This window comes from Pelophylax lessonae (genome assembly GCF_965119305.1).
Source record: "Pelophylax lessonae genome assembly, chromosome: 6".
In the NCBI taxonomy this organism is placed as follows: Eukaryota; Metazoa; Chordata; class Amphibia; order Anura; family Ranidae; genus Pelophylax; species Pelophylax lessonae.
This window is the reverse complement of record NC_138773.1, coordinates 271,033,559-271,061,314: the sequence shown is the minus strand read 5'-3', so window position 1 is coordinate 271,061,314 and position 27,756 is coordinate 271,033,559. Positions and strand designations below refer to the sequence as shown.

The following is a 27,756-nucleotide window of genomic DNA, read 5'->3' as shown; positions in this document are numbered from 1 at the left end:
TTTCAAAAGATTTTCCTCAGTGTATCCAGAGAAACAGGATCTTTAGATTAGCAATGGCAAATGTATACAGTGCCAAAACCTAGAAAGCTAGGTCTAAGTAGGGCTACGCGTTTCATTGTGTTTCTGGCTATTAGAATTAATTTACATGCTTACGCATCAAACCCTGAATGCACAAGTCCTTTACACGCCATTACACTTTTTGTTTTACACTGGATTTATCTTTCCAAGTTTATAACCCCTGGATCCTACAATTATTTAAGTATTTTAATTACCCATCTGTGCATGAGCCCTAAATCTCAACTGCATATGTCAAACTTGGCCACACCCCCTTCTTCATCTTCTCCTTTGAACTTTTATTGTGATTAGAGGCCTTACTGACCTCAAGGAGATCATAAAATGTGTTTGTAGGCTTGAATGTTATATGTAGCATGTTGGTTTTCCTATAATTGCAGGAGTTATTCTCTTCCCACAACAGCAACAGCGGTTGCATCACTTGTAGGCTGCTGTCATCTTAATCCTGAGTGCCAAGCTTTTGGCTTCTCGATTGGTCAGCAGGGGATGACATCTCGTGCCTGCGCATGGGAGTCAATCATTCCGGCACAGCCAAAATGTGGCAGGGGTGCACACTGAGCTGTGCATGCAGAAAACTGCTAGCAGGCAGGTAACTTTGTATTATTGAATGTCTTCTCTGCAATAAACAATTGCCTGCTCGCAGTTTTCTAAGGTTCCATCACACCTGAGCGTATAATTTTTGGGCGTTTTTTTTGGGGCGTTTTTTTTCCAGGCGTTTTTTTTCCAGGCGTTTTTTTTCCAGGCGTTTTTTTTCCAGGCGTTTTTTTTCCAGGCGTTTTTTTTTCCAGGCGTTTTTTTTCCAGGCGTTTTTTTCAGATGTTTTTTTGCAGGTATTTGGAGGCAGGCATTGACATCTAACAAAAACGCTCGTAATCTGACAAAAAAGAAGCTCATGTACTTTTTTGAGCTTCGGGCGTTTTGATTCAGGAGACAAAACGCTCATATGTGAACAAGGGCCATTAAAATGAATGGAACTTTGCTTTTTGGGCGTTTTGAGACTTCAGAGATGAGCCTTTATCGAGATGAAAAATGCTCAGGTTTGAACAGGGCCTAAAAGGTAGGTTTAGTGCCACATTAATTTTTATCTGGAGTGATGCTTCTGGGGGTATCAATCTCTTGGTCTTCCACAGAGCTTAGTGGTTCCTCCTGCCAACCCTACGTCAGTACTGTATCTTGTAGTACAGTGGAGGGGTATTGTTAGGAACCACTGAGCACAGTGTGGGCAACAGAAGATCAACTCTCATTTTCAGAAGAAACATAAAGCAGAACTCCACCCACCTGGTTTTGTCTAGGCAATCCAAGCAGAAGTTCTTTCCCCCCCTCCCTCCCTCCCCGCAGTCTTCTGTGACATGTCATAGATCCCAGAAGACTGCCGAACCATTTACAAAATGCAGCGGGGCTCGCACATGCGCAGTGATCACCTGGCTATGAAGCCGCAAGCTGTCACAGCCAGGTGCCCAGAGTTGAGGCGCTGGCGCCGGGGACAGGACACGGATGGAAAGAACAGCTCTTGTGCACATTGCTGGATCCTGGTACAGATAAGTATCTGTTTAAGTCAGGTACAGTTTTTGTAGCTGCTAACTTTTAATAAACATACAATATTTTCTTCATCAGAGCAATGTTTGATGGCGCAGAAGAGTTATGTTTGCAAATTTATGCATTATGTATGCAAATTTCTTTTCGGAAAGTTTTTTTTCTTTAGTCCTTTTAAATTGCTCAGTTTTTATTTTTTTGAGATTTACCTGTTTTCCTATAAATTGTCTGTATATTAAGTTGCTACAAGATAGCTAGTCATCAGTTAACTTCTAATTGGCATTGATCAAAGGCTGTCTGGATTTGATGAGTTCGGCCACACATATTATGATTTGCGTTACTCATTAGTAATTTTCCTGTAATTGCAGGTCTAAGAGAAGATGTTAAAAGCTGTTTTAAAGAAGAGTCGGGAGGGCGTCAAAACCAGCAGGAATCAAGGTTAGTGGAAATGTTTTCATGCATTTTTTAGCTCTGTAACATTAACATTCTTTTAAACCTACATGAAGCTGCAAAACTTGAAGGAATTTCTGCAGGTTCATTTAAAGCAGATCTGTGTTCTAAAAGAAAAAAAAACTTTAAAGAGCACCACAAGTTGCAGAAAACACTATGAGGTATCTGCTGTTGCCTTGTCTGCACTCACCTGCTCCCAGTACTTCAGAGAGAGGCACACAGAGGTACCTTTCTCTATCGCTCATTGACAGACGTAGTCTTCTTGATTCTCAAGAACTGGGTTATGTTGTCTCCGCAGGAGTAGGACTAGGCAGAAAGACAAAACGTTCTGGCTCCACCTTAGGGGCAGTCCCTGAGGGTATATCCTCCCTCTCTCTGCTACAGGGAATCAGTTTTTTTTCTGTCTAGTCAGGAGTAAGGACCTAAGTTCCTTGCTGGGATCTTTTTGGTCCTGGCAAGATTTTTTCTTTAAAAAAAAAAAAAAAAAAAAGAAAAAAGAGATTTTTTTTTTTTTTTTTTTAGGCAGTTTTTCTCCAGTGTTTTTTTCCTGTGAGATCTTCAAGCAAATACGCCAGACTGGGCGACACTAGTGGTCACCCCAGCCGGCCTACGAGCGCGCGCAGACCATTGCATTGCGCTTGGTCGGCCGCGACACATTCAAGTAAGTATGCGGGGCCGGGCGACGGGCTGGGTGTTGAGATCCAGTGGTCACCCCGGTTTCTGCCTACGAGCGCGTGCAGACCAGAGCTCCGCGCTGGGTCGGCCGCGACGGAGTCCCAGTGGAGGGACTGACCTGGCGAGTTAAGTCTCGCTTGGACGCCAGGAACCAGAGAGTCGAGGCGTCCGGAGTGGTCCACAAACCCCCACCCCGGTGGAGAGGGTATTGTGAAGAGAGGGTGCCTGTCGGTTCGGTATGGTGAGTAAACGTTCCCTTTTTTCTTTCCTCGTTATGAGGCAGTATGAATTATGGGCCCCTCCATACATGGTCAGTATATATCTGACACTAAAAGTCCCCCTTGTAAATACAGTATGTGTTTGGTGGGAAGTGGACTTGGTTTGAGAGCTAACACTCTACCCAGCAGACTGTAGCATTACAGCAGACATAAGAGGTATAATCCTACCTTATTTGTAGTGTATCTCCTGTAGATCAATAAATCGCCACTTAGCAGAGATGCAGGTGGATGTGCTGGGAAAACGATTTTGGCGGTCCGCCGCCATTTTGCCGTAGACCAAGTGCATGTATGTCCTCAGGTCACGCCGGCCGCCATGTTTTTGGAGTCTATTGTCTCTTGTATGGGGGCGGCCATGTTTCATGAGCCCAGCTACCTCGTGGAGAGCTGGGAACGCCGGAAGGCGTACACAGGGGGCGGAGCCACGTCCTTCTACCCGGGAAAAAGCAACAGCTCCTTCCAGTCTGTAAAAGACAGATGCTGACTGCAGTTGGTTGGAAACTTCACTGCATCGGTTGGTGAGCCTTGGGGGTCCCTCTCTCTCTCTGTGGGGATCGAGAAGCAGGTACTCTGAGGGGCGCTATTGCGCTAGGGGGAGACACATAAAAAAAAAAAAAAAAAAAAAGTTTTTTTGTTTTTTTTTTCTGGCAAAGGTGTCCTGAATTAACATGGACCCTGCCACTCATGTATCTCCTCCGGATCCCCTCGAGGTGTCTGCAGGATCCTCCAGCACCCCACTGACGATTGAATCATTGTCAGCTATTATGGAAACTTTTGTGTCCCGGGTGGAAGTGGCTTGTCAGGGACAGGGCGCAAGAAAGCGACCCCCGCCTAACCCCTTATTATCTGAAACCTCGGATTCAGACTCTGAGCCTATTTCTGCAGTTGCAGGTACTTCATCTGGGATTGGTGTCTCGTGTACTGTCTCTTCAGACAGTGAGGAGGATGTTTCGGCATCAGCCATAGCCAGAGAGGAAGCGTTGGTAAACGCACTCATTGTATCTGTTCAAGAAACAGATTACAGGGTATTCCGTCGGAAATAGCTGAAACTGAAATCCCTTTTGGGACTAAAAAACGCATCAAAGTGGCGAAGGTTTTTCCATTGCCCAAATGTTTTGGCAATCCAATCGAAGAAGAATGGCGTCTGCCAAAAAGCACTTCTGCTATTTCTAAACGCATTAACAGGCGTTATCCGTTTGAGGAAACCCTCATTAAGAAATGGACAGAACCACCTGTGGTGGATTCATCAATTGCTTGATTGAATAAAGCCACGGTTATTCCTCTAGAAGACGCTCCGTCTTTTAAAGATCCAGTGGATCGCAAGATAGAAGCTATGTCTCGCACCATGTTTACCTTGATTGGATCAGCTTTCAGACCAATAATTGCTATTGGTCTGGTTTCGCAGGCTGTAACTGAATGGACCAAGTGGTTACGCCGGGACTTAGAAGAGGTCCCTCAGGCGGTATCAGATTTGTTGGAACAAATGATACAGGGGTTACAGTTTGTGTGTGATGCGGCGTTAGACGCCACTCCATTATTGGCGCGAGCATCAGTCTCAGCGGTGGTTCTCAGGCGTACACTGTGGCTAAAAGGTTGGTTAGCCGACCAAGGTTCCAAAAAAGCATTGGCTAATATCCCCTTTTTAGGAGAGCGTCTTTTTGGAGCCAACTTAGATGAGATCATTAAGGATCTCACGGGTGGAAAGAGCACCTTTTTACCGCAATGTTAAAGGTAAAGGAACTCGTCAAAAACGAGGGCCTTCTTTTGCTGCTCACAAAAGGTTTTTTCGTCCCGCGGGTGAAAAAATTAAGTCCTCCAAAGCTCCTTCAGGAGGCTTCAGGGGACGTTGGTCGGGCAAGCAAAAGCCCGCCCCCTCCAGACCTGAAGATAAATCGTCCAAAGCCTGAAGGTGCTCCCCCACCCATAACTGGGGTGGGGGGACGTCTTCGCCGGTTCCCGGATCCATGGCTTTCCAGAATCCCGGACAAGTGGGTTTGCGAAGTCATAAGGTCAGGGTACAAGATCGAGTTTCGATCTCTCCCACCGGCGCGATTCTTCCCTTCCAATATTCGACTATCCCCGGATCGTTTAGAAGATCTGTGGAGAGCAGTCACGGATTTACTACAACAAGGAGTGGTAGTCCACGTTCCTTGGACAGAACGTTTTCAGGGGTTTTATTCAAACCTATTTACAATACCCAGGAAAGAGGGCAAAGTGCGTCCAATTCTGGACTTAAGGGCACTCAATTCTTTTGTCAACATAAGAAAATTCAGAATGGAGTCCATTCGCACAGTAGCAGCCTTCCTGCATCCAGGGGATGTCCTAGCGTCCATAGACATCAAGGACGCATATCTTCACATTCCCATTTTCGCAGGACATGAGCGGTTTCTACGCTTTTCCGTAGAAGAGAACCACTATCAGTTTGTGGCGTTACCTTTCGGTCTCGCCACGGCTCCTCGGGTCTTCACGAAGGTGTTGGCCCCAATGTTGGCACTACTGCGCCAAAGAGGCATATCGATTCTTGGTTACCTAGACGATCTTCTGCTTCATGCAGAGTCTCCTCAGACCTTGCTACAAAACATAGAAATTACTATAATTTCTTTACAGGAATTCGGGTGGCTGGTGAACCAGCAAAAGTCATTTCTGGTTCCCACCCAGAGGCTCGAATATCTGGGTCTAATTCTAGACACAGTCAGGACAAGAGTTTTTCTTCCGGTAGGGAAACTCCGGAAGATTCAGTTAGCAGTCCAGTTGTTACTATCCAACAGCTGGTCTTCTCTTCGAACTTGCATGAGGGTTCTGGGGTTGATGGTGGCTTCCTTCGAAGCAGTCCCATTTGCCCAGTCCCATACCCGAATTCTTCAGCAAGAGATTCTTCTAAGATGGAATCGGAATCCGGAATCCCTGGACAATCAGATCCGATTGAGCAAACAGACCAGAGAGTCTCTGGTCTGGTGGCTTCGTTCTCCGATGCTCAGCCAGGGAAAGTCATTTCTGCCAATATATTGGACGATAGTGACCACGGATGCCAGTCTATCCGGATGGGGAGGAATTCTCGGTCAGTTATCTGTCCAGGGACTTTGGTCCCTGGAAGAATCCAGGTGGCCGATAAATGTATTGGAACTGAGAGCGATCAGACTTTGTCTGATTCACTGGACCGAGCAGCTCCAGGGCAGCCCGGTTCGGATCCAGTCGGACAATGCCACGGCCGTGGCTTATGTCAATCACCAGGGGGGCACCAAGAGTGTCCGAGCGGCCAAAGAAGTGGCTTGCATTCTTCGCTGGACGGAACGATTTGTTCCAGCTATCTCTGCGGTGTTCATTCCGGGGGTGGAGAATTGGCAGGCAGATTATCTCAGCCGTCAGACTCTGGATCAGGGGGAATGGTCCCTCCATCCAGAAGTTTTCCACCAGTTGTGCCTACGGTGGGGCACCCCGGATGTGGATCTGTTGGCATCACGATTCAACAGGAAAGTACAGAGATTCGTGGCTCGCTCCCGCGATCCTCTAGCAGAGACCGCAGACGCACTGATCGCCCCGTGGGGGCAATACCAGCTAATGTATGCCTTCCCTCCTCTCAGGTTACTGCCAAGACTTCTTCGCAGGATAGAGGAGGAAGGAATTCCAGTAATTCTGGTAGCTCCGGACTGGCCTCGTCGAGCTTGGTACGCCGACGTGGTCAGACTGGTGGCGGACGTCCCGTGGAGACTTCCTCTCAGGGAGGACCTACTGTCTCAGGGGCCGATCTTCCATCCTGCTTTACGATCGCTGGCTTTAACGGCCTGGCTATTGAGACCCAGGTGCTGAAGGACAAAGGTTTGTCAGCTTCAGTTATTCCTACTCTAGTTGAAGCAAGGAAAGCGACTTCCAGAAAGATTTATCATCGCACATGGAAGTCCTACATTGCATGGTGTGAACCTCTGGGGTTCCGTCCACGGTCTTATTCGGTTAGTCGAATATTAGCTTTTCTGCAACAAGGGGTTGAGCAGAAACTGGCCTTGAGTACTATCAAGGGTCAGGTCTCAGCATTAGCTATCTTCTTTCAGAAGCCTTTGGCTACTCATTCCTTGGTGCGGAATTTCATCCAGGGGGTGCGACATCTGGCTCCGCCAGTGCGCGCGCCGTTACCACCCTGGGATCTTAATTTAGTATTGTCGGTTCTTCAGAAACCTCCCTTTGAAGATATTAGGGAGATTCCTCTACCTACGTTGTCCCAGAAGGTGGCCTTCTTGGTGGCTATTACTTCTGCACGCAGGGTGTCAGAACTGGCCGCATTATCTTGTCGTTCCCCATATCTGGTGGTTCATAGAGATAAGGTGGTTCTTCGTCCGAATCCATCCTTCCTACCAAAAGTGGTTTCAGAATTTCATCTGAATGAAGAAATTGTATTACCTTCCCTGTGTCCTAAGCCCAGTCATCCTCGGGAGTTTGCTTTACACTCCTTGGATGTGGTCCGGGCGATCAGGGTATACTTATAAACGACAGACTCGTTTCGCAAGACGGATTCACTTTTTGTGATCACGGATGGACCCAAAAAGGGGTTGCCTGCATCTGCCGCGACCATTTCCAAATGGATCAGACAGACGGTGGTACAGGCTTATTCTATTAAGGGTCGGGAGCCCCCGTTCCCTGTTAAGGCGCACTCCACTCGGGCGCTTAGTGCGTCATGGGCCTTTCGCCATCAGGCGTCAGTGGTCCAGGTGTGCAAGGCGGCTACCTGGTCGTCGGTGCATACCTTTACAAAACATTATAAAGTTGATGTAATGGCATCATCTGATGCCGTGTTTGGCCGCAAGGTTTTGCAGGCCGCCATTTGAGGAGACCAGTGGTCTGCCTCGAGGGTTTTTTTCCGTTGGAAATTTTTCTTTTGAGTCTCATTCTTTGTTTATAATGAGCCTTTAAAACTTCTAGTTTGGCACCGGTTGGGCCTTCTAGATTGGATTTTGATTTTTGTCAATCCCACCCCTCATTTGTGGCACTGCTTCTGGATGTCCCAGTTCTTGAGAATCAAGAAGACTACGTCTGTCAATGAGCGATAGAGAAAATCGGATTTTTGTAAGATCTTACCGTAAAATCCTTTTCTCTTAAGCTCATTGACAGACGTAGTACCCGCCCCTCTATCATTGAGTTGGGTTGGGTTAAATTCTCTGTTACTGCTTTAGAACAGAACTGATTCCCTGTAGCAGAGAGAGGGAGGATATACCCTCAGGGACTGCCCCTAAGGTGGAGCCAGAACGTTTTGTCTTTCTGCCTAGTCCTACTCCTGCGGAGACAACATAACCCAGTTCTTGAGAATCAAGAAGACTACGTCTGTCAATGAGCTTAAGAGAAAAGGATTTTACGGTAAGATCTTACAAAAATCCGATTTTTGCCTCCGCCTCCAACAATTCAATGCTGGGTCCCGGTTCTATTGAAAGTACTGATACATACAGTGAAATACCTCTTTGGACCCAGTCTGTGCAGACAGTATGATCACTTGCTGACTTGGCATAATCCACAGGCAGCTTAACCTTTTTACTTCACAAAGTACATTGCAGAGAATGTTTTTCCAGTCTTTTGAAGTGTAAGAAGACATTGCTTTACCTAAGCCATATCTGCTCAGGAAGTAAAAGTAGACTGGACAATAGTGAGAGGCAGAAGTGTCCAAGTAGGGACAGTGCCAACTAGCACCAAACAATAGGGAGAACAGGGAAATATTCTAAGTGCACAAAAATAAATTGACTGCTATGGCAGCATAGTCTCCAAAGAGGCCAGTCACTAGTATGAAGTGCTGTCACATGGGAGTGAGTGGTGTCACTGGGGTTAGACTTGCAAAATATTTTCATGAGTCTCCATTATTGACTTGTGGGATGGGGGGGGGGGGAGGCGTGTTACTAGGCGGCATCTTTAGAGAGTTGAAAGCAGGATGGTTTATTAACCCATTTGACAACAGCTTTCAGAAATACAGTATAAAGCCGGTGGGCCATACTGACCCATCAGATACTGTATGTTTAGCAGAACTACACACTCTGTAAGAAAAATCACGATTGGCAAAAAATACAAATACCTCGGCCCCCTTCACACCAATGCAGTGCAGTTTGACCACGCCACGGTTGCAGCAAAGTGTACCCATGGGTTTAGTGCGGGTCAACTGCACTTTCTGATTGACTTCTATTATGGAATGCAGTTTTGGTGCATTTTCTGAAAGCATACCAAAGCCACAGGACATACAGTGCATCCGGAAAATATTGATATTGATTCACTTTTTCCACATTTTGTTATGGTACAGCCTTATTCCAAAACAAATTAAATTCCTTATTTTCCTCAACATTCTACAAACCATTCCCCATAATGACAACGTGAAAGAAGTTTGTTTGAAATCTTTGCAAATGTAATAAAAATAAAAAACGGAAAAAAAATCCCACGTACATAAGTATTCACAGCTTTTGCTCAATACTTTGTTGAAGCACCTTTGGCACCAATTACAGCCTCAAGTCTTTTTGAGTATGATGCTACAAGCTTGGCACACCTATTTTTGGGCTGTTTCTCCCATTCTTCTTTACAGTACTGCTCAGCTCCATCAGGTTGGATGGGGATCATTGGTGCAAAGCCATTTTCAGATCTCTCCTGAGATGTTCAAGTCTGGACTCTGGCTGGGCCCCTCAAGGACATTCACAGAGTTGTCCCGTAGCCACTCCTTTGTTATCTTGGCTATGTGTTTAGGGTCGTTGTCCTGTTGGAAGATGAAGCTTCGCCCCAGTCTGAGGTCCAGAGCACACTGGAGCAGGTTTTTATAGGAAGAGGATGTCTCTGTACATTGCTGCATTCATCGTTCTCTCGATCCTGACTAGTCTCCCAGTTCCTGCTGCTGAAAAACATCCTTACAGCATGATGCTGCCACCACCATGCTTCACTGTAGGGGTGATATTGGCCAGGTGATGAGCAGTGCCTGGTTTCCTCCAGAAATGACCTTTGCCATTCAGGCCAAAGAGTTCAATCCTTTTTTCATCAGACCAGAGAATGTTGGTTCTCATAATCTGAGAGTCCTTCAGGTGCTTTTTGGCAAACTCCAGGCAAGCATTGTCATGTGCCTTTTACTGAGGAGTAGCTTCTGTCTGGCCAATCTACCATACAGGCCTGATTGATGGAGTGCTGAAGAGATGTTTCTTCATGAAGCTTCACCTCTCTTGATGGAGGCCTCTGTGCTCATCTAGACCTGCAATGCTGCAGAATTTTTTCTGTAACCTTCTACCTCCTGTCTCGGAGTTCTACAGAAAGTTCCTTGGACTTCATGGCTTGATTTGTGCTCTGACATGCACTGTTAACTGTAGAACCTCATATAGTCTGGCGTGTGCCTTTCCAAATCGTGTCCAACCAACTAATTTACTACAGGTGGACCCCAGTTAAGTTGTAGAAACATCTCAAGGGTGATCAATGGAAACAGGATGCACCTGAGCTCAAATTTGAGTGTCCTGGCAAAGGCTGTGAAATATGTACATGTGATTTTTTTGTTTTTTTATTTTTAATAAATTTGCAAAGATTTCAAACACATTTCTTTCACGTTGTCCTTATTGTTTGTAGATTTTTGAGTAAAATAATGAATTGAATCTATTTTGGAATAAGGCTGTGACTACAAATCCAAATGCACCGTAAAGAAGTTAATGGGAAAGTGCAGCTAACCCGCACTAAACCCGTGGATACACAGCGCTGCAACAGTGGCGTGGTCAAACTGCACTGCATCAGAGTGAAGGGGGCGCGAGGTATTTGTATTTTTTGCCAATCGTGCCTTTTTTTTTTTTTTCTTTTTATTGAGGGATGTTGGGTCTAATTGTGTAGGTCTGCTTTTTGTAACTGTGGCTGTAAACTTCATAGAATGTTAAGGTCTTGTTTTCAGGACTGGTGGAGAACACACTCGTGACTCCCACGTCTACATAACTTGAATATCTTGGATATTGTGCTGTAAATTTTCTTCTTGGCATTCCCTTTATTGTTTTCCCCTGCTGTAGCAGAGCAATACATTATTATCAATTGGTTTTCTTACTTTCAGTCCTTTGACCTCAAGTCATAAATGTGCTCATCTGAGCTTCCTGACATTATTTGTGCATAAAGTCACTTTGGATATGCTAAGTGAGACTCGATAAACCAAGCGCTGCTTGAATGCGTTTTCATCATTCTAAAATTTCTTCTTTGGCTACAAATTTCTCACAGCCATCCTTAAACTATTTCTTAAAGCAGAGCTTTATCCATAAAAACTTGATAAAAAAAAAGTTTTTTTAGCAAGGAACCTACATTCCATGTTAACAATTATTCTACCAAATTAGTGTCTGCTTTATTTTGGCTCCAGTATTGTTCCTGTTTCTTCTTGCTGGAGGCTGCCATTTTACTGAAGCCCAGAGCCTCTGAGCAGCAGCAAATCTTCAGGCTGTCAGCAGATTGGCATCTAGTGGTTCTGATTTTCGACACAATGTCAAAAATAGAGCAACTGAGCATGTGCAGAGCAGGGTGGGGCAGTGTATTAGGCCTCTTGCACACTGTAGCTTGAAAAAGCTCAGTACAGCTTTTTTTTTACTGAGCTAAAATGCAGCTTATTAATTGTAATGTGCCTATGCACTCAAGCGCCGTGCATTCTTCAGTTAAAAAAAAAAATTAGAAAAATCAGCATTTTTGGTCAGTAATTTTATGCCTCATGCGTGTAAATACGCGCGATTGCTCACAAATGTGCACTAATGACCATTTACATATTGTGCAGAACAAGAACGCAAGAATAAGTTTTCCTGCAAATACATAAAATATATACAAAAAAAAAGTCTGAAAAAGTAGATGCTCAAACAGGAGTGTGCAAGAGGCCTTACTGGGTTTTATACTGTATAGGCACCTATTTTTAATGTTTTATATAGCTTTACTTGCAAAAGGGGCCAGCCTGAAGTTATCTAGCAGGACTTACAAGAGAAGTTCGGGAATCAAAAACAACAAACAGTCATACTCAACCTAGATGGCTGCAATGCCGACCAAGAACTGAGAGATCAAATATCGCTGATCTCAGTGTTCAGTTTGCAGAAAGCCAGTGTCGGCCAGTCAAAGGCTCTCTGCTCTGTCCCTCCAGCACTCACCGGAGTGCTGGTCTGTGGGGGGGGGGGGGGGGTTCGGTGCCAGCTGCCAAACCAGGCATCTTGGTGGATCCTGAATTTATAGTGGGGATCGATCTAGAGCCTGGACTGGCTGAGTGATGTCAGCCGACAGTGGATTTTAGCCCACTGTCAGCTGAAACCGGTTAAAGGAGAGCAGAACGAATTGCACTCCTGTGATCCATAGGAGAAGTCGGGCCAAAAGAGCTTTGGCCCTATTTCTCGAATTTGTGGACTAAAGTTCCACTTTAAAGTAGACATAAACCCGAAATGTGACACACAGTTCTAGAAGACCCTGGTGACGGGGATTCTTTAAGACTTTTGTTAATAGTTTGAAAAGAGCTTTGGCCCTATTTCTCAAATTTTTGGTCTAAAGTTCCGCTTTAAAGTAGACTTAAACCCGGAATGTGACACACAGTTCTAGAAGACCCTGGTGATGGGTCCTCTAAGACTGTAGGTCACAATATAGGCCTGGTTTCCTTGGGTACAATTCATCTTATATATGCTTAATATGTACATATACAATACAAAGTGGTAATTTTGTCACTTTTGTTGGACAGCAACATGTTTTAGGTTACAATATCCCTATAAAGAAGACTTTTTTTTAATAGTTTGATTCTTTGAAACCACTACACCAGTGTAGTAGCAACCAAAGTGCTAAGTATGGATTCACTTTAAGGAAGGGCATAAAAATGGTTGTAGACAGTTAACCATTTCCTGTCCGCCATTCTTTTATAAACCTCTTTAGGCAGGAAGGGTGCTATCTCTGTCATCACTGTAGCAATGATCGAGGTATATAATTTTTTAGCCCTAGTGATTCCCTACAAAGTAATCTTACAAGCCGCTGGATTACTTTTACAGGCAGCGTATGGGGGTCCCACCCCCTCCCACCACCTCTTCTGGTGTCTCCTGTGCAATCGGGGAGTCCCATAAGGATGTGACCAGCGGCATCTGGCTCTGGGCACTCAGTGAGAGGAATGGATGTTGTTCCTCCCACTGTGTGACATTAGAAACCGGAAGCGAGGAGGATTTTGTCATTTCTGGTTTCGGTCCTTTGTTTACCTGGCTGTTAATGGCTAGTAAAGCGTGCGAATCAGACCAGATAGGTGTCTGATCAGCTGCATTGGAGGCCAGAGTAGAGATCTGGGGTCTAATAGCCCCCACATCTCTCCATAAAGACGGCCTATGCTATTACAAAGTCTGTTGATCATCCCTTGTAATAGCAGTAAAGTTAATTTTAAAAATATAAATACAGGTACTGCATTAAAATTTAAATCTTAATAAAAAAAAAAAGTTTTGAAGTACTCTCGTTCCCTGTGCTCACGTGCAAATGCACGAAATGCTATGCACATAGGTCCCACATGCATATGAACCTATGCCATGAATGTCTGAGCAAGAGCAATCATTTTGGAGAACTTCTGTGTAACTCTAATCTGATAAACTGTTAAGGCTTTTAAAATGTTGCCTGTTGAGATTTTTAGGTATCAAAATTTGGCACCGTTCCACAGGCGGGTGCAATTTTAAAGTGGCTGATCAAGATACATGCACAAGACCCGAGGCTCTACCCAGGTCTCTTCCTCCTGATTGGCAGAGATGCAGCAGCACAAGCCATTGGATTCTGCTGCTATGACTCACAGCCGATAGTGGGAGCCGGGGGTGGGACTGAGATGCGCTCTGTGTCTTAAGCTGGCTACACACTATACAATTTTCTTGTACAACTTTCCTTTAGATTTACAAAAGCAATATAATATGAGGTGAAACCTAAACACTTTCAATTTGTATGAAATCAGGCAGGCCCTTTCACTACATAGTTGAAAGTAAATCCAAAGGAAATTTAACAACAAAAATTGTATTGTGTATCCAGCTTTATGGATGCAGAGAGCCAGCTCGGGAGCGAGCACACACAAGTGCCCCCACAGCATGCAGCTTGCTGTGGGAGCACTCAGCAAGGGGGAGGGGCCCATAGTGCCAGTGTTCTGCTGAAAACTCCAACTTGCTGAGAACTCCAATCGAGTCATTTCCAGTGACTGTACATCATGAATAATTGGAGATTTCGACAACTTGCTGTTTTCACAGAACAGGCGGCAGCGTATACACTCCTGTACACGCTATAATGAGTTGACATTGTTAGTCCGCCGGCTAGTAACCAAAAACATGGCCGCCTCCAAGGCGGCGACAACTAGCGAGTGGACTAACAATATCCACTCATTATAGCATGTACTGAAGTGTAAAGGCTGCTGGTGTTCTGTGAAAACACCTCTCCAATTTTTCCTGGTGTACACTTGCCAGAAGTAACGTCGTTGGAGTTTTCCGCAGAACACTGGCGGGGAACCCAAGAAGAGGAGAATGGGGGCTGCTCTGTGCAAAACCATTGCACAGAGCAGGTAAGTAGAACATGTTTATTATTTTTTTGTAATAAACATTTTTCCTTTTACACTTTTCACTTTAAAGAGGAAGTAAACCCTCCTCTACAACTTGTACCTATAGGCAAGCCTATGATAAGGCTTACCTATAGGTACTGTAAATATCTCCTAAACATGTACCGTTTAGGAGATATTTACCTTACATGTCGCCAGTGACGTCACTGGCGCATGCGCTCTGAAGGAACGGCCGATCGTGCCGTTCCTTCAGAGCCCCGTGCCGTGACTGTCGGCTCCCGCGCGCGTGCGCGGGAGTGACGTCACCGCGGCTCCGGCCAATCAGATGGCCGGATTCCGCGATCCCGGAAGACGGGCGACTAGACATGTCGCCCGTCATAGAGGTGAGTGAGCGGCAAGGCGGGGGCTCGTTCTGAGGTAAGTATTGCATAATGAGCTAATATGCGATGCATACTAGCTCATTATGTCTTTCTTTTGCAGGGTGTAAAAAAAAAAAAAAAAATTTATACGAGTTTACAACCTCTTTAAGCGCCGGTTCACATTGCAGCGACGCTACTTCGCACCGCGACCTCGGAGCGGCCGCCACGGACTTCATAACATTGAAGTCTATGGCGGTCGCCTCCGGGTCGCCCCAAAGAAGCTCCGGACCCTTTTTCTAGGTCGGAGCGACTTGTGTCGCTCCTATTAGAACGGGTCCGCAGCTTCCCTATGGGAGGCGACCTGCGGCGACCTGTGAGGCGACCAGGTCGCCTCACAGGTCGCCCTAGTGTGAACCGGCACTAAAGCATGACATGTTTGGTATTTATTTACTCGGTGTAACATCATCTTTTATATTTTACCAAAACAATTGGGTATTATATTGTGTTTTTGTGCATGAAAGTTCGAAAGTGTATTTTTTCCAAAAATAAAGCGTTTAAAAACCCACTGTGCGAATATCGTATGGCATAAAAATATGCAATGCCCACTGTGACGAATACGGGTATCAGACCCCTGGCCTTCTCATCCACCTCGTGACCAAAGACCAAGCAATCTCACACCCTGCCGTCACTTGTGTAACAATGCCACTCTCAGCTGCGCCCAGCACACAGATTGTCCAGCTTGCGGGACCACAATCTAGATGCCAGCAGACTGAGAGCGATTGTCACCGGGTTAATTACACGATTAACCCTTTCACTGCCACCACCGCTACGTTTCAGCTTAGCGGATGCTCCTGATTTCACAAATATCAATTATGACTTTAGAATAACCGTCTGTAACACACACTGTCACCTGACAAGAATGTTTCAGATAGGTTAGCCTAAACAGTACAAATATCAATTATGACTTTAGAATAACCGTCTGTAACACACACTGTCACCTGACAAGAATGTTTCAGATAGGTTAGCCTAAACAGTACAAATATCAATTATGACTTTAAAATAACTGTCTATAACACACAATAGCGCACTTCAGGAGGCAGGGTTTGTTTGGGTCAAGTTGCGTTTAAGAGCTTAGAGACAAAAGTTAACACTTTTGTCAAAATAAGGTTTAATTATAAGAAAGGTTTTAAAATTGGTGCGAATAAAAATATTTACAGAAAAATGGGTTACAAAGAAATGGAGACACAATATACAGCAATTTTAGAAAAAGGAGAATAAAAGAATGAAAATACTTGCATTAAAACAGTCCTAGTATTACCTTAAGTGTCAGAGTTGAACAGGTATGTTTGGTTCTTCTTGGGGCGGTGTTATGCCATCGATCTTAGGATGAGAACTGAGCTCTCTATCCGTTCCTGCCTTTTTCCCTGACTCTCCAGGGGGTGTTACCAGAAGTACTTAGCCAATTGGCTCTGAGTCTATAAACCTCTAAATGACCGCCCGCTTTGACAGATTAATAAAAGCACTCATATCTTCAATTATGAAACGGTTACACACTTGAAACCGATATTTTATGGTACGTTTTTGAATGTCCTATCTTTAGACACTAAACATGGGGTATTTCGGACTAACATCAGCCCTGTACGCCCTTGGATCGCTAGCTTGCCTTTCCTCGGCATGACGGTGTCCGTGCTTAGACTTAATTCGATTGGCATTTTATGGGGCACCCAAATATCTACTTTTTGTTAATATGTTATGTTTGGTTAAAAAGATATGATTTGAGCCCGGATTGTGAGATGTAAGTTAACAATTTGGCTTGGAGAATGTACAAAGCAATTTCCCTGGACATCTAATCTGACCCCCTGCTGTCCTCGCAGACACAACTCCTGCTTGGTCAAAGCTTGTGTATAGTAAAGGTGTGAAAAATGTCAGCCTAGCAGGAACCTGGTGAGGGAGTGCCTTTTGGTTCCTCTGATTAGAAAAAGGTGGGGGCTACTTCGCTCAAGGAGCCTGGGTCACTACACAAAATGGACGTTGAGAGGACAAGATGGTGTCCGAACGCTCAACACCATTACACCTCCCCTTCTTGTGGGTGCATAGGAGGGGAAGCACAATTCCCCTTCCGACGCACCCGTTTCCTGCAGCTCGGCTTGACGTGACAACCCATCAGCGTTGCCATGGGTGCTACCTTTCTTCTGCTGGGTGACAGAGGCTACTCCCCTGGGGAGCAGCTTCCGGCTCAAATAGAGGATGAGAGTTTCCTCTCCTTTAGCATCCCTCCGGCCTAGGGCTGCATCTGGCCCAAAGGTAATGGCATAGGGTGGTGCCGGGACTGGGCATTTAAATTCCGGGCCCCATGTCCCAGGTGCACGGGCCAGTACCTCCGTCAGGGCCGGACGGTCCTTCTGCCACACTGGCGCTAAGGATGCCAGTTTAACCAGGATACCATTGGTTAGGCCAGTCACGGGTTCAGTTGAGCCACTCTCGTCGCATCCCAGCATCCTCCTGTGGCCAGCTGTACCCAGGAATGACGTAACCAAAGTTGGGGTTTGAGGAGTAGGCCAAGACCTGGTATCCTCAGTTCCAGATCTCTGTGTGCCTACTCCTCCCTGCTTTTCCCAGTACAAAACCGCTGACAGGTCCATCTGACAGTTACTATGCAGAACTGTCAAACTAGGCCGTGCCAGAACGTTTGGGACTGTGGACAAGAGCTCTGGGTGTTCCACCCAGACAGGGCCAAACACTACCAGGCCCCTAAAGCAGGCCATTGCACCAGGTTTGACCTCTCCCCGTGGATCACACGTGACCCTTAGGGAGGTGTCTGATGCGTTCCCAACCCCATCTAGCACTGCCGTAGACGCAGTTAAGCCACATGGGTTGGGGAAGGCTGGCTTGTCCTGAGCCTTCCAGGTTAGAAGGTTTGGTCCACGCCCCCTGCTCAGGTTCAGGATGGTTAGACAGCGGGCACCAGCCAGCTGCTTTAACACCTCATGGTTCCTGGGCATGGGGTAGGCCACAATCGCAGGGCTGACGTTCAGCCTGCTAAAGGCTCCACAAAGCCTTCTCTCTGTCTCCTGTTCCCCATCGGCCTGCACCTCCTGTGAGACAGGAGAGGTCGCGGGTATGGGGGAAGCGGACACCCAGGCACCCATCTCGTGGACGTCAGGGTGTGTCCTCCCAGGGTCTCCAATATCTCTGATGCGGCATGCAGTAAGCCCTGCCAGCAGCATAGATACCTGGAGGGGGAAGGGGGGCTTTAGCTGAAGACCCAAACCCACTCCCTGAGTGTCAGCGACCGCTAACAGGACACCTGTCTTTCCCAGTTCAGGTGTACTAACTCTGTCCCTGGCATGTGCTGGGCTAGGATGCTGTGTGAGGATCAGGTCAAGCCACAAACCCTGGTGCTTCACTCCAGGCCCTGCCCGCCTGATCTCACAGAGATCCTTACAAAACAGATCATGTGACACCTTCAATACTTGTCTGTGAGGTTGACTGGACACAATGAACAGCTGTTTAACCCCTTCAGTCTCCAGGCCTCTTGCCTGTTGTCCTGTCACACCTATCTGCCCATTGTCCCAGTCAAGCTGGTGTTTACTCATCACAGCTGGGGGCCTTTCAGCTCCAGTCCTAAGTGATTGGATAGCCTGGTCGATCCGCAGTGCTGCCTGACAGGCAGTACTATAAGTCCCAGCAAGCTGTCCTGTGGCGAACAAAGACAGCTGCTGAGGCCTAACAGAGGTGGAGTCCACTGGGTCAGAACAAGGAGAGGACATAGAGACCTCCTCCTGGTGCTCTGCGACCAGGGCCTGCATCTCCCCTGCCTTTGCCACACTGCGATGGACCACCAACATTGACAAAACATATTTAGCATTATCATCATTTCCATCAACATTATCAGCAACATCATTTCCAGCATTATTAGCATCAACATTTTCATCATCAACATTTCCATCATTAATATCAGCATCATCAACATTATTTGCATCATCATTAGCATTACTACAGCATACCCCTGGTAACTTCACAGGCAAGAGGGCCTCCTTTCCTTCTTCAAAAGATGGAAGACCTGGTAATTCAACACCACTCCACCCCTCCCCCTCCCTCTGTCCATCCATAGGTTGCCCAGACATTAAACCAATATCTGCACACAGTACCTTTTCAAGTCCAGAGAGTTCCGTGGAGGCATCCAGGGTGCCTTTAGCAGGGGTGTAGTAAGAAACAAGGGTGCCTAGGTCGGCACCCAACAAAACATCTGTGGGGATTTCTTCAGAGACTCCCACCTCCCTCATCCCACTCCCAGCACCCCAATCAAGGAAAACACGGGCACGGGGTACCTGTGAGCGGGTCCCCCCAACTCCAGTGAGGGTAAAAAACTTTCCAGGGATGATGTCCCTTCTTCTTACCATTTCTGGTTTCACCAGGGTGACTTCAGCTCCTGTGTCCCGGAAACCAGTGACAGTCCGGTTGCCCACGGTGACGGGCTGCAAGTTGGCGGCGGTCACCCGGGATTTCCTGCGGACAAACAGCACGGAGGAAGAGTTGCTGGCCTGCTGACCAGGTGATGTCATCTGCTTCTGCTCAGGACACTGTGTCCTGAGATGTCCCGCTTTTCCACATGTGTAGCATCTGCGGGTGTCAGTTGTAGGGAAGGTGACACCAGGAACTGCAGGGGCTGGTTGCTGGTGAACGTGACTCCTAGGTGCAGGAGGTGTTTCCATGTGCGATTTCCCTCCTTTCGCGCCATACAGAGGAGCCTTGCGATGGTCAGACACCCGAGTGTGGATGTAGGCATCTGCCACTTCTGCTGCTTCTTGGGCAGAAGCTGGCTTTCGTTCCAGCACAAACTGTCTGACGTCTGTAGGACAGATGTGCAACAATTGATCTCCAATCATGAGATCCTCCAGGGACTCAAACGTAATGGCCTTCAAGCCCTTAGTCCACTGACGGAACGTGGTGCGTAAGCGGCTTACCACATCCATATATGAGTCCCCAGGTCCCTTTTGCAGGGACCTAAATCGCTTCCGGTACACTTCCGGGGTTAACTGGTACTTTTGGGTGATTGCAGCCTTGATGGCCTCATAATCACCATCCTGTTCCGTTGGCAATTCGACGTAAGCGTCCAGGGCCTTGCCTCGCAGCCCTGGCGTCAGGTACCGAGCCCATTGGGCTTGGGGCAACTGGTACTGACGGCAAGTCTTTTCAAACGACAGCAGGTACACATCAATGTCACTGTCCTTTTCCATGACTGGAAATTTGGCTGCCGGGCTCACAAGCAAAGAGGTGTCCCTGTGCTCTAGGGATCCGAGGTTCTGAGCCTGGGGCTGCGGCGGGAGCTTAGCCATCTCCAGTTCATGCCGACGATTAGCCTCCCTCTGTGCATCCTCTCTCTCAGCCCGGCGCTCTGCAGCCTCTCTCGCAGCCCTGCGCTCTGCTCTCTCAGCCTCTCTTTCAGCCTGGCGTTCTAGAAACTGCAGGTAAGCCATAGGATCCATCTCCTTGACACGTTGCAGCGTTTCCTGCATTAGAGGAGAGTCTATGCTGGCTGCAGGCAAGCTGGGGCTGGTCTGCACATGCTGTGGAGTGGCGGTGACATCCAGTGGTATTCCAGTGTCAGTCTCTGCTGGCCCATCCTGCGCAGCCGTGCCTGAATCACTGGGCTCTGAAGAAATGGAAGCCTCTTCCTCTGGTTCCGCCAGATGTCGGCTTGCCTGCATATCATACTCCTGCAGGGCATGAATCATTACTTCCCGAGTTTTGCCACTGACGTCAAGTCCTTTTGATGTGCACTCCGTAGCAAGTTCATTTTTGTTCATTTTTCTATATTCCGATAAACCAGGCATGTTTGCAAGCAGAAAAGATAGAACAGAAAGCAAAGATAGGAAGGAGCTGTAGAAAGTAGAGATTGCTGTGTGTCTCTTTTCAAAAAACAAAAATATGCACCAGTTTGTCTCTAAGGACTGCTTTCCTCAACCGTTACAATCCTTCAGTGCAGAGCTAATTCCTAACAGTGCACTGAATGCTCTTAAATGCAAGACTATCCCACGTACGCTGCCAGCCAATATGTGACGAATACGGGTATCAGACCCCTGGCCTTCTCATCCACCTCGTGACCAAAGACCAAGCAATCTCACACCCTGCCGTCACTTGTGTAACAATGCCACTCTCAGCTGCGCCCAGCACACAGATTGTCCAGCTTGCGGGACCACAATCTAGATGCCAGCAGACTGAGAGCGATTGTCACCGGGTTAATTACACGATTAACCCTTTCACTGCCACCACCGCTACGTTTCAGCTTAGCGGATGCTCCTGATTTCACAAATATCAATTATGACTTTAGAATAACCGTCTGTAACACACACTGTCACCTGACAAGAATGTTTCAGATAGGTTAGCCTAAACAGTACAAATATCAATTATGACTTTAGAATAACCGTCTGTAACACACACTGTCACCTGACAAGAATGTTTCAGATAGGTTAGCCTAAACAGTACAAATATCAATTATGACTTTAAAATAACTGTCTATAACACACAATAGCGCACTTCAGGAGGCAGGGTTTGTTTGGGTCAAGTTGCGTTTAAGAGCTTAGAGACAAAAGTTAACACTTTTGTCAAAATAAGGTTTAATTATAAGAAAGGTTTTAAAATTGGTGCGAATAAAAATATTTACAGAAAAATGGGTTACAAAGAAATGGAGACACAATATACAGCAATTTTAGAAAAAGGAGAATAAAAGAATGAAAATACTTGCATTAAAACAGTCCTAGTATTACCTTAAGTGTCAGAGTTGAACAGGTATGTTTGGTTCTTCTTGGGGCGGTGTTATGCCATCGATCTTAGGATGAGAACTGAGCTCTCTATCCGTTCCTGCCTTTTTCCCTGACTCTCCAGGGGGTGTTACCAGAAGTACTTAGCCAATTGGCTCTGAGTCTATAAACCTCTAAATGACCGCCCGCTTTGACAGATTAATAAAAGCACTCATATCTTCAATTATGAAACGGTTACACACTTGAAACCGATATTTTATGGTACGTTTTTGAATGTCCTATCTTTAGACACTAAACATGGGGTATTTCGGACTAACATCAGCCCTGTACGCCCTTGGATCGCTAGCTTGCCTTTCCTCGGCATGACGGTGTCCGTGCTTAGACTTAATTCGATTGGCATTTTATGGGGCACCCAAATATCTACTTTTTGTTAATATGTTATGTTTGGTTAAAAAGATATGATTTGAGCCCGGATTGTGAGATGTAAGTTAACAATTTGGCTTGGAGAATGTACAAAGCAATTTCCCTGGACATCTAATCTGACCCCCTGCTGTCCTCGCAGACACAACTCCTGCTTGGTCAAAGCTTGTGTATAGTAAAGGTGTGAAAAATGTCAGCCTAGCAGGAACCTGGTGAGGGAGTGCCTTTTGGTTCCTCTGATTAGAAAAAGGTGGGGGCTACTTCGCTCAAGGAGCCTGGGTCACTACACAAAATGGACGTTGAGAGGACAAGATGGTGTCCGAACGCTCAACACCATTACACCCACCATTTTATTCTTTAGGGCCTCTGCTTAAAAAATATATAATGTTTGGGGTTCTAAGTGGCTTTCTAGCAATAAAAAATATGTTTTTTACATGTAGGATAGGAATGTCAAAATTGGCCTAGACTGGAAATGGTTAATTAAAAAAACAAAACGAAAAAAAAAAAACAAAATGTAAGAAATGAGCAGTTGAGATGGAATCACCGCTTCAGATAACAGCAAGGAAGCCTCTTGATAACAGAATGGCCTTGCCACTTCCGTCTTTGTATACATAGCTGTAACGCCCTGCTTTATAAATGAACAAATGAATACAGGCACCTGGGAATGGGGTTTAACAGATCCACTCTAGGCCACTTTGTTGAAATTTAAACCTTTTAAGACAAACTCTTCATATTTTGTAGCTACATTTGCCCGTGTCTTGGAGAGCTCATCTTGTCATGTGGCCCACCCAGTGAGATGAAGAGAGCCCCTATGTCTGGAGGCCAGGAAGATGTACATACAGAGCTTCTAATAATATAACTGGCAAAGAATCTGTGTCCGTTTGACAGGATGAATTTAGCCACCCAGGCTTTCATGTGGTCTTTGCTTTCCTTGGGATTTCCCACCATGCTTATTTTTTGCATAGTTTTTAGAATTATGGCCAGATATGTCAGAACCTGTTAAAACACAGAAAACATTTAGTACACATTTCCTAAACGAGGGTGTGTAAATTTTTATTTTATCTATTAAATCATCATTCAATCATCATTTTGATACAGGCTGTGTAATTTTATAATTTTTAATATGGGAAAACGTTTTCTGTTCCTCATGACAGTGGAATCAGTGGGCCTTACCTGTAATTTAGTGTCTGGCCTATATGATCCATTTTCAGGTGTCCTACCTGCATGTTGCATGCAGTTTCCTTCTTTTAGTGCAGTGGATACATTCGCTATTGCCTTACAGGGTAGGTGACCAAAAACAGGCATAGACTGTGGGATTTTCTTTCCTGCAAACACGGATTGTAGGAAAGAAAATCTCTCTATTCCCCCATTAACACTCTTCCCATGGAGTTATTGTGTTCTTAATCGATCAACTTGGGTACAGTTAGCCTGCCCATTTGTGACAGAACCAACCAGGACAGAAGCTTTTGGGGGGATCTGAAGGCTGGCCTCTTGCCTACGGACTAGGGGCCCTGGTGCTGGGGGCGGGGGGCTTCTATTCTTTGGGAGAGGTGTGCCTGGGGACCGTTGGAGTAATTATACTTTGGATTCAAGTCCATGTCTCCCCAAAATACTCACTCTGGGAGCTGGAGGACCCAGATACATATTTGGGACCTCTATGCCTAAATCAGCATTGACTGCTTTAGACTGTGAGACTCAGAGCAGATGGTAATATTATCAGCTCAAGCAATCTGATACTGGGGTCTCCTGCTAAAGTCTGTTTATTAAGGTGTTAAGTGTTTAGTAAGAGTTTCTCTCCCACTGTGTGCCTTCCAGGTGTGAATTCCCATTGTTATTTGGGTCACCTACTGTTTCTGTCTGTTGGCTAATTTGGCCAACTTTTGGAGGTTCCTACGTGATGGAATTAGTCTGGTGTCAACTCTACCGCATTATCTAACCATTGTGTGATGTTTTGGGTAAATTATTCATGTGGTGACTGACCTACTTTTGAAGTGTATAAAAACCTGTATTTCTGTTTTAATAAACAGTCATTGGTTTTCCTTGTCTGTGCACTAAGGGTGCTGAATATAATCGTAGCATCAATGCTTACCTGAGCCCTCATTCGATCCAGAGCTGTGGACATCTCCAGCTCTTCTCTCCCCTCACTCCTGGGACTTGCTGGCTTTGCTGGGGCACAGGGAGCCATTGGCTCCCAGTGCTATCAATCGAAGCCAGTAAGGAGGAAGCAGGGGTGGGCTGAGTCCTGCTGTCTGTGTCAATGGACGGAGCAGTGGGGCTTGAAGAGCAAGCACACAGCAGTGCCCCCACGGAAATGGATTCCCATGGGCACACTGGACAGAGATGAGGGGCCAGGAGCGGCGACAGGGGACCCGAAAAGAGGAGGTTTTGGGGTCAATCTGTGCAATTCTCATGCCGACATCCGTTTTCATGCGCATCAGTTATGTGCCCTGTTCACAACAATATTGTCATCCCGGTTTTTTTTTCCTGTGCAGAAAAAATCCACACGTGATACCAGTGTTGTGGTAAGAGCAAGGCACATAGAGAAGAATTGTTTTTTCTCTGTCGCTCATTGACAGACGTAGTCTTCTTGATTCACAAGAACTGGGTTATGTTGTCTCCGCAGGAGTAGGACTAGGCAGAAAAGAAAAAACGTTCTGGCTCCACCCTAGGGGCAGTCCCAGAGGGTATATCCTCCCTCTCTCTGCTACAAGGCATCAGTTTTTTTCTGTCTAGTCAGGAGTAAGGACCTAAGTTCCTTGCTGGGATCTCTGGTCCTGGCAAGATTTTTTTTTAGAAAAAATATTTTTTAGGTAGTTTTTCTCCAGTGTTTTTTCCTGTGAGATCTTCAAGCAAATACGCCGGACTGGGCGACACTAGTGGTCACCCCAGCCGGCCTACAAGCGCGCGCAGACCATTGCATTGCGCTTGGTCGGCTGCGACACATTCAAGTAAGTATGCGGGGCCGGGCGACGGGCTGGATGTTGAGATCCAGTGGTCACCCCGATTTCTGCCTACGAGCGCGTGCAGACCAGAGCTCCGCGCTGGGTCGGCCGCGACGGAGTCCCATTGGAGGGACTGACCTTGCGAGTTAAAAGTCTCGCTTGGACGCCAGGAACCAGAGAGTCGAGGCGTCCGGAGTGGTCCACAACCCCCCACCCCGGTGGAGAGGGTATTGTGAAGAGAGGGTGCCTGTCGTTCGGTATGGTGAGTAAACGTTCCCTTTTTTCCTCGTTATGAGGCAGTATGAATTATGGGCCCCTCCATACATGGTCAGTATCTGTCTGACACTAAAAGTCCCCTTTGTAAATACAGCATGTGTTTGGTGGGAAGTGGACTTGGTTTGAGAGCTAACACTCTACCCAGCAGACTGTAGTATTACAGCAGACATAGGAGGTATAATCCTACCTTAATTGTAGTGTACCTCCTGCAGATCGATAAACCGCCATTTAGCAGAGATGCAGGTGGATGTGCTGGGAAAAACGATTTCGGCAGTCCGCCGCCATTTTGCCGTAGACCGGGTGCATGAATGTCCTCAGGTCACGCCGGCCGCCATGTTTTTGGAGTCTATTGTCTCCTGTATGGGGGCGGCCATGTTTGATGAGCCCAGCTACCTCGTGGAGAGCTGGGAACGCCGGAAGGCGTACACAGGGGGCGGAGCCACGTCCTTCTACCCGGGAAAACTAACACAGCTCTTTCCAGTCTGTAAAAGACAGACGCTGACTGCAGTCGGTTGGAAACTTCTCTGCATCGGGTGGTGAGCCTTGAGGGTCCCTCTCTCTCTCTGTGGGGATCGAGAAGCAGGTACTCTGAGGGACGCTATTGCGCTAGGGGGATAAAAAGAGGTATTTTTTAATTTAAAAAAAAAAAAAAAAGTTTTTGTTTTTTCTGGCAGAGGTGTCCTGAATTAACATGGACCCTGCCACTCATGTATCTCCACCGGATCCCCTCGAGGTGTCTGCAGGATCCTCCAGCACCCCACTGACGGTTGAATCATTGTCAGCTATTATGGAAACTTTTGTGTCCCGGGTGGAAGTGGCTTGTCAGGGACAGGGCACAAGAAAGCGACCCCCGCCTAACCCCTTATTATCTGAAACTTCGGATTCAGAATCTGAGCCTATTTCTGCAGTTGCAGGTACTTCACCTGGGATTGGTGTCTCGGGTACTGTCTCTTCAGACAGTGAGGAGGATGTTTCGGCATCAGCCATAGCCCGAGAGGAAGCGTTGGTAAACGCACTCATTGTATCTGTTCAAGAAACCTTAAGATTACAGGGTATTCCGTCGGAAATAGCTGAAACTGAAATCCCCTTTGGGTCTAAAAAACGCATCAAAGTAGCGAAGGTTTTTCCATTGCCCAAATGTTTTGGCAATCCAATCAAAGAAGAATGGAGTCTGCCAAAACGCACTTCTGCTATTTCTAAACGCATTAACAGGCGTTATCCGTTTGAGGAAACCCTCATTAAGAAATGGACAGAACCACCTGTGGTGGATTCACCAATTGCTAGATTGAATAAAGCCATGGTTATTCCTTTAGAAGACGCTCCGTCTTTTAAAGATCCAGTGGATCGCAAGATAGAAGCTATGTCTCGCACCATGTTTTCCTTGATTGGATCAGCTTTCAGACCAATAATTGCTATTGGACTGGTTTCGCAGACTGTAACTGAATGGACCAAGTGGTTGCGCCGGGACTTAGAAGAAGTCCCTCAGGCGGTATCAGATTTGTTGGAACAAATGATACAGGGGTTACAGTTTGTGTGTGATGCGGCGTTAGACGCCACTCCATTATTGGAGCGAGCATCAGTTTCAGCAGTGGTTCTCAGGCGTACACTGTGGCTAAAAGGTTGGTTAGCCGACCAAGGTTCCAAAAAAGCATTGGCTAATATCCCCTTTTTAGGAGAGCGTCTATTTGGAGCCAACTTAGATGAGATCATTAAGGATCTCACGGGAGGAAAGAGCACCTTTTTACCGCAAAATGTTAAAGGTAAAGGACCTCGTCAAAGACGAGGGCCTTCTTTCTCTGCTCACAAAAAGTTTTTTCGTCCCGCGGGTGAAAAAATTAAGTCCTCCAAAGCTCCTTCAGGAGGCTTCAGGGGACGTTGGTCGGGCAAGTAAAAGCCCGCCCCCTCCAGACCTGAAGATAAATCGTCCAAAGCCTGAAGGTGCGCCCCCACCCATAACTGGGGTGGGGGGACGTCTTCGCCGGTTCCCGGATCCATGGCTTTCCAGAATCCCAGACAAGTGGGTTTGCGAAGTCATAAGGTCAGGGTACAAGATCGAGTTTCGATCTCTCCCACCGGCGCGATTCTTCCCTTCCAATATCCGACTATCCCCTGATCGTCTAGAAGATCTGCGGAGAGCAGTCACAGATTTACTACAACAAGGAGTGGTAGTCCACGTTCCTTGGACAGAACGTTTTCAGGGGTTTTATTCAAACCTATTTACAATACCCAGGAAAGAGGGCAAAGTGCGTCCAATTCTGGACTTAAGGGCACTCAATTCCTTTCTCAACATAAGAAAATTCAAGATGGAATCCATTCGCACAGTAGCAGCCTTCCTGCATCCAGGGGATGTCCTAGCGTCCATAGACATCAAGGACGCCTATCTTCACATTCCCATTTTCGCAGGACATCAGCGGTTTCTACGCTTTTCCGTAGAAGAGAACCACTATCAGTTTGTGGCGTTACCTTTCGGTCTCGCCACGGCTCCTCGGGTCTTCACGAAGGTGTTGG

At 46.5% G+C, this 27,756-nt stretch overlaps 1 protein-coding gene across 2 annotated transcripts in view; it reads left to right on the top strand.

Moving 5' to 3' along the window:
* The window catches only part of TANC1 (tetratricopeptide repeat, ankyrin repeat and coiled-coil containing 1), a gene marked incomplete at its 3' end in the record, with an annotated part of 423,607 nt that overhangs the window by 99,083 nt on the left and 296,768 nt on the right, over positions 1-27,756 (top strand). For both annotated transcript variants that reach the window (XM_082260319.1, XM_082260322.1), the window contains exon 2: positions 1,974-2,043. In XM_082260319.1, coding sequence (XP_082116445.1) covers positions 1,986-2,043 — 58 coding nt within the window. In that variant the 5' untranslated portion in view covers positions 1,974-1,985. The remainder of the gene's footprint in view (positions 1-1,973; positions 2,044-27,756) is intronic.